Source organism: Mustela erminea, chromosome 1 (genome assembly GCF_009829155.1).
Source record: "Mustela erminea isolate mMusErm1 chromosome 1, mMusErm1.Pri, whole genome shotgun sequence".
Lineage (NCBI taxonomy): Eukaryota > Metazoa > Chordata > Mammalia > Carnivora > Mustelidae > Mustela > Mustela erminea.
Window position 1 is genome coordinate 5,012,879 of NC_045614.1, and position 7,168 is coordinate 5,020,046.

Below are 7,168 nucleotides of genomic sequence, written 5' to 3' on the forward strand. Positions count from 1 at the left end.
AATTAATAGTGTTATATTAGTTTCAGGTGTGCAATATAATGAGTCAACATTTCCATGCGTTACTCAGTGCTCATCATGATAAGTGCACTCTTTTTTTTTTTTTTTAAGATTTTATTTATTTATTTGACAGAGGTCACAAGTAAGCAAGAGAGGCAGGCAGGGAGAGAGAGGAGGAAGCAGGCTCTCGGCGGAGCAGAGAGCCCAATGCAGGGCTCGATCCCAGGACCCCGAGATCATGATCTGAGCCGAAGGCAGAGGCTTTAACCGACTGAGCCACCCAGACGCCCTGATAAGTCCACTCTTAATCCCCCTCACCTATTTCACCCATCCCCTACCCACCCCCCCCTCTGGCAACCACCGGTTTGTTCTCTGTAGTTAACCATCTGTTTCTTTGTTTGTCTCTTTTTTCCTTTTTGTTTGTTCATTTGTTTTGTTTCTTATAGTCCATATATGAGTGAAATCATATGATATTTGTCTTTCTCTGACTTATTTCGCTTAGCATTATAACGTCTAGGTCCATCCATATTGTTGCAAATGGCAAGATTTCATTTTTTATGATTGAGTAATATTCCACATAAAATTCATTTTTTATGATTTTTTATGGTTGAGTAATATTCCACAGACTCACAGATACACACACACCCCTTCTTCTTTGTCCATTCATCTATCATTGGACACTTGGGCAACTTCCATATCTCTCCTACCAGTCAACTTCAAAGGATAATCTAATGATGGGTTTTTGATGAGGACAGGACCCAGCATCACCTTCCAAGTTGATTCAAACTCAAACTCTTTTTTTAAATCATTGCATTTTATTTCTTCAGTGTTCCAAGATTCATTGTTTATGCACCACACCCCGTGCTCCATGCAATACATGCCCTCCTTAATACCCACCACCAGGCTCACCTAACCCCCCACCTCCCTCCCCTCCAAACCCTCAGTTGGTTTCTCAGAGTCCACAGTCTCTCCTGGTTCATCTCCCCCTCCGACTTCCCCCAATTCACTCTTCCTTTCCTTCTCTTAATGTCCTCCATGTTATATTGATCAATGGGACCTTATAAATATATGATTTTTACCTACAATTTTGCTTTCCCCTAAATAACTTAGTCTCCATTTTTTTGTTTGTTCAGCTTCATGTAATCTAATGTCCTGTCACGTTATATTTTTTTAATTTTTACTTTATATATTTTAATTTAAATATAAATATTTTTATATCTTCAAAAATTTTATATTTATCTCTAAAAATTTAAATATAGGGGCACCTGAGTGGCTCAGTTGTTTGGGTGACTACCTTTGGCTCAGGTCATGATCTTGGAGTCCTGGGATCGAGTCCTGCATCGGGCTCCCTGCTCAGCGAGGAGTCTGCTTCTCCCTCTGACCTTTTCCCCCTCTCATGGTCTCTCTCTCTCATTCTCTCTCTCTCAAATAAATAAATAAAATCTTTTTAAAAAAATTAAATATAAATGTGTTTATATGTGTATATAAGTATATGTATAAATATAAAATCTGGTCTGCTCGCTTTTTAGAAATATGCAATACCTTCCAGTACATTGTCATCAGCAAGATCATATTATAATTATATCACACATTATAGTTACTTGAGTATTCTAGAGGTTTTATATCTAGAGTATTCTAGAGTTTTTATATCTCAGGAGGCAAGGGAAGAATTCTCAGTTGTTCTCTCTAAGACGTCTAATCCATATCCCATAGGTCTTTCTTCTTTTAGAGAACCCCCCTTAGTATTTCTTGCAGGGCCAGCTTAGTGGTTCCATATTCTTTCAGTTTTTGCCAGTCTTAGAAGTTCTTTATCCTCAAAGAGTTCATCATTATTATTATATATTTTTAAATACCATAAAGGGGCACCTGCGTGGCTCAGTGGGTTAAAGCCTCTGCCTTTGGCTCAGGTCATGACCCCAAGGTCCTGGGATCGAACCCCACCTCGGGCTCTCTGCTCAGCGGGGAGCCTGCTTCCTCCCCCCCCGCCCCGCCTATCTCTCTGCCTGCTTGTGATCTCTGTCAAATAAATAAATAAATAATCTTTAAAATAAAATAAAATACCATAAAAATACTTAAAACTTTCATGCCTTATCAAACTACAATTGTATCTTTTCCCTCTGTATGATCCTTATATGTGTTTCACAAAGTCACTCCAGGGACAAAACTAACCCTTAGTGACATGCTGGATGAGCGTCAAAGCTAACATTCGGCAATTAGGGACATCTGACTGGGAACCAGACTTGAGTGCTCTGCTTGTTAGGGGGTATGGTGGGGGACTTCTGTCACAAGTGCCCTCATCATAAAGAGACCCCTCGAATTTCTCTTCATTGCTTGCATTGCATGCTCATGAGGTCTCATTCTGAATAACAGCCATTTAGATACGTTCCTTTTTTAAATTTTTTTTAAAATTTTATTTATTTTACAAGTAGGTAGGGAGGCAGGCAGAGAAAGAAAGAGAGAGAGAGAGAGAGAGAGAGAGAAGGAAGGCTACCTGCGGAGCAGAGAGCCCGATGCAGGACTCGATCCTAGAACCCTGAGATCATGACCTGAGCTGAAGGCAGCAAACATCATCAAAAGAGATAGGAACTGCAATGAACATTGGTGTACAAGTATCCATCTAAATCCCTATGTTCAAGTCTTTCAGATGTAGCTAGGGGTGGAATTTCTGGGTCCTCTGGTATTTCTGTCTACGTGTTAAAGGAACCACAGTGGTTTTCCACAATGGAGCACCATTTTCCATTCCCATCAGCAATGTACAGAGGTTCCAAATTCTCCACATCCTCACCAGCACTAGTTATCATTTAAAAATCCATATGGCCATCCTAGTAGATATGCAGTGGTATCCCATACAATGGACTACTATCCAGCCATAAAAAGGAATGAAGTTTTGATACATTCTACAGCAAGGATAAGTCTTGAAAACATGATGCTAAATAAAATGAGCCAAAGATAATGGGCAAATTTTGTGTGATTCCACTTACATGAAATATCTACAATAGGTAAATTCATAGGGACAGAATACAGCGTAGACGTTACTAATGGCTGGGGAGTGGAGATGGGAAGGTGCTGCTTGATGGCTATCAGGGTGATAAGAAAGTTTTCAAAAATGGATGGCAGTGATGGTTCCACAATGTCATGAATATAATTGACACCACTGAACTGTATACCCAAAAAATGGATACTGTGGCAAATTTATGTTATATATGCTCCATCACAATGAAAATTGTAAAAAAAAAAAATGCGTTAACGATATAAATGCAATTCATAAAACATTAATGGGAGGGTCTCTATGGCCAATGAGTGAGGTTGCAAGTCACTTGAAAAACTGGCAGGGGAAGGGAGGAAGGAATTCACGCCCTCCAGAGCCCATTTTATGGCATTGATTCCTTGTTCATACTCTCTGAAATGAGGTCCATTTCTGTGTGCTTGCATGTTAGGTACGAGAAGAATACAGACGCTGGTTCAAGAAGATGAGGAAAAGGACAGAAACTGGCAACTATGACTTTTTTGGCTCAGTCACCCAGACCAAAACGGTAAGATTTCCTCTTCTCTCATTTCATGCTTCTCCCCATGTCTGACCTTTCTTGATTTCATCATTTGAGATACCTGATCCTTGCTTTTCATAGAGGGAGCAGTCTTCAAAAATGAGGATCTTCAGCCAAGGGTGGAATCTTTCTGGACTTATTTGTACAAGACTCTACTGGAATATTCCACATTAATTTGAGCGGGGTGGGTGGTGGGGAGAAGCAGGCTCTCTGATGAGCAAGGAGTCCAATGCAGGGCTCGATCCCAGGACCCTGGGATCATGACCTGGGTTGAAGTCAGTCACTTAACCATCTGAGCCACCCAGGTGCCCTCAGATACAGGAAAGTTTTAATAATTTTACAATGAATATCCATCTATACACTACCTATAGTCTACAATTAACATTTTCATGCAGTAGCATTATCTCATCTCTGCCCATCTATCCATCCCCAATCACTACCTTATGCTTTCTTATTTTTTATATGATTGCTTTTTTTTTTATTTTTTCAATTTATTTATTTTCAGAAAAACAGTATTCATTATTTTTTCACCACACCCAGTGCTCCATACAATCCGTGCCCTCTCTAATACCCACCACCTGGTACCCCAATCTCCCACACCCCTGCCACTTCAAACCCCTCAGATTGTTTTTCAGACTCCATAGTCTCTCATGGTTCACCTCCCCTTCCAATTTCCCCCAACTCCCTTCTCCTCTCTAACACCCCTTGTCCTCCATGATATTTGTTATGCTCCACAAATAAGTGAAACCATATGAAAATTGACTCTCTCTGCTTGACTTATTTCACTCAGCATAATCTCTTCCAGTCCCATCCATGTTGCTACAAAAGTTGGGCATTCATCCTTTCTGATGGAGGCATAATACTCCAGAGTGTATATGGACCACATCTTCCTTATCCATTCGTCCTTTGAAGGGCATCTTGGTTCTTTCCATAGTTTGGCAACCGTGGCCATTGCTGCTATAAACATTGGGGTACAGATGGCCCTTCTTTTCACGACATCTGTATCTTTGGGGTAAATACCCAGGAGTGCAATTGCAGGGTCATAGGGCAGCTCTATTTTTAATTTCTTGAGGAATCTCCACACTGTATATGATTGCATTTTCATCATTCAGTCTGTAGCTTTCAGAAACCCAGATCTGTTGCTTTTGTTCCTTGAGGTGAATCATCCATGAACACTTCAATCCACTGGCAATTTTCTTTCGGTCTCTTATAGCCACACACACTGTGCTGAGTCCTGGGGAGTCAAAGGTTCCCTGAAGATTAAAATCTCCAAATGAAATGAGTTAATGCTAGTAAAGCATTTGGAATAATGCTGGAAGATAATAAGAGCCATATCAGTATTTGTTACAGAAAAGCATAAAAGAATAGTGCAATCTCCACAGTGGAGGTCATGGGCATTGAATGTGTGGGTTCCCGTCAGTATTTCCACCCACAGCTTTCTCTCAGAAATCTGGGGACACTCAGATTCTGAAACCCATGGTTTGAAGTTTGTTTCTACATGATGTTCAGCTTTCTTTTTTTGTCCCAGAGCCTTCAAAGCTAAGCCAGGCATTTCTTCCTCTTTGCTGCTTCAGACCTTGAAAAAGGTCTGTGGAAACTGAACAAGTAGCTTGATCGAAGGGTGTAAATCAGAGGCTCAGAATTCGTGTATCATAATATAACAATAATCTGGGAATGGTGTGGTTTAGTGGAAAGAGCAAAACATAGGGCAAGCATGATACAGAGAAAGGGAGAAATAGAGCATGCAGAGATTCAGTTAGGAGTAAGAAATGAAGGCATCTCATCAACCACTAGAAGCTGTTGAAGGTGGACCCATTCTAGTTGCAACCCAGCAACCTTCTCTTTATCTGACCATGAGCAGGTGTTTTCAGCTCTGTGGTCCTCAGCTCCTTCTGTCCATTGAGGATGCTAAAGCCGTGTGATTCTTCAACAAATATGCACCGACAACCTGGTCTGTGCCGGTCACTGTCTAAGCACTGAGAGCACAATGGTACAGAACAGAGCTGTTCTCGCCTTCAGAGAATTCAGTGAGCAAAAAGATGGAAACTGACTCATCACCACATGGGCAATGACTCATCGGGTTCTCTTTCTGGCAGACTACTTGAAACCTCCAGTACATCATCTTTTGATGCAATCGTCTATATGGCTCTTTGATTTTAATCCGGGAAGCACCTACCCACCTCTTCTTTTACTTAAAATTGACACGTCATTAATGCGTTTTCTTTCCCTTCTGTCAATTTCCCAAATGGAGGTGGAGAACACAGTGGACTTCCCTGGGAAAAGCAGCAACATATCTTCATAGCATAACGCAACCCATGCTCCAGACTCACTACCGGCTTTCCTGAGAGTGAAAAGGACGATGGAGAAGAAAGCAACCTATTCAAAGGTGTTTGGGTTAACTCTTCCAGCATCCCCTGGACATGTGAATGGAAGTCCTGTTTTAATTCTATAGCATGGTTTGGGGAGCTTCCTTCAAACTCTTGACTCCTGTTTTCATACTTGGTAGATACATACCCGGGTTGCTGTGGAAGCAAGCTGTTCTATCTCTCTCTCTCTCTCTCTTCCTCCCTCTCCCCTCCCTTCCTCCATCTTTCATTTTACACTGGGGCACGGCTACCATCTGTCACCATACAACATTATTAAAATATCAATGACTATACGCCCTGTGCTATACCTTTCATCCCTCTGACTTTCCTAACTGGAAGCCTAGATCTCGCACTCACCCTACCCATTTGCCCATCTCCCCCATACCCTCCCTACTGGCAACCATCAGTTTGTTCTCTGTACTTATAGGTCTGATTCTGGTTTTTGTTTGTTTATTCATTTGTTTTGTTTTTTTAGATTCCACATATAAATGAAATCATATGGTATTTGTCTTTATCTGTCTCTCTTATTTCGCTTAGCATAATATCCTCTAGTTCCATCCATGTTGTCACAAATGGCAAGATCTCACCCCTTTATGGCTGAATTATATTCCATTGTATATAGAGACCACATCTTCTTTATCCGTTCATCTACTGATGGACACTTGGGTTTCTTCCATATATTGGCTATTGTAAATAATGCTGCAATAAACAGGGGGTGCGTATATCTTTTCGAATTAGTGTTTTGGTTTTCTTTGGGTAAATGCCCAGTAGCAGAATTACTGAATCATATGGTATTTCTTTTTTCAATTTTTTGAAGGACTTCCATACTGTTTTCCATAGTGGTTGCACCAATTTACATTCCTACCAACAGTGCCCTTTTCTTTGTGTCTTCACCAACACTTGTTATTTCTTGTCTTTTTTATTCTAGCCATTCTAGCTGGTGTGAGGCAATATCTCATTATGGTTTTGATTTGCATTTCCCTGTTGATGAGTGATGTTGAACCTATTTTCATGTGTCTGTTGGCCATCTGTATATCCTCTCTGGAAAAAAGTCTATTCAGATTCCATACCCTTTTTTTAATCAGATTGTTCTTTTGGTGTTGAGTTGTATAAGTTTTTTATATATTTTGGATACTAACCCCTTAATAAATATATCATTTGAAAATATCATCTTCTATTCAATAGGTTTCCTTTTCATTTTGTTGATGATTTTCTTTGCTGTGCATAAGTTTTTGTTCTGATGAAGTCCCGAGAGTTTAT

At 40.4% G+C, this 7,168-nt stretch overlaps 1 protein-coding gene across 3 annotated transcripts in view; it reads left to right on the plus strand.

Moving 5' to 3' along the window:
* Window positions 1–6,478, plus strand: part of LOC116570852 (putative adhesion G protein-coupled receptor E4P) — a 56,905-nt gene extending 50,427 nt beyond the window's left edge. For all 3 annotated transcript variants that reach the window (XM_032308439.1, XM_032308447.1, XM_032308453.1), the window contains 2 exons: window positions 3,435–3,530; window positions 5,794–6,478. In XM_032308439.1, coding sequence (XP_032164330.1) covers window positions 3,435–3,530; window positions 5,794–5,844 — 147 coding nt within the window. In that variant the 3' untranslated portion in view covers window positions 5,845–6,478. The remainder of the gene's footprint in view (window positions 1–3,434; window positions 3,531–5,793) is intronic.
* The last annotated feature ends 690 nt before the right edge of the window (window positions 6,479–7,168 follow it).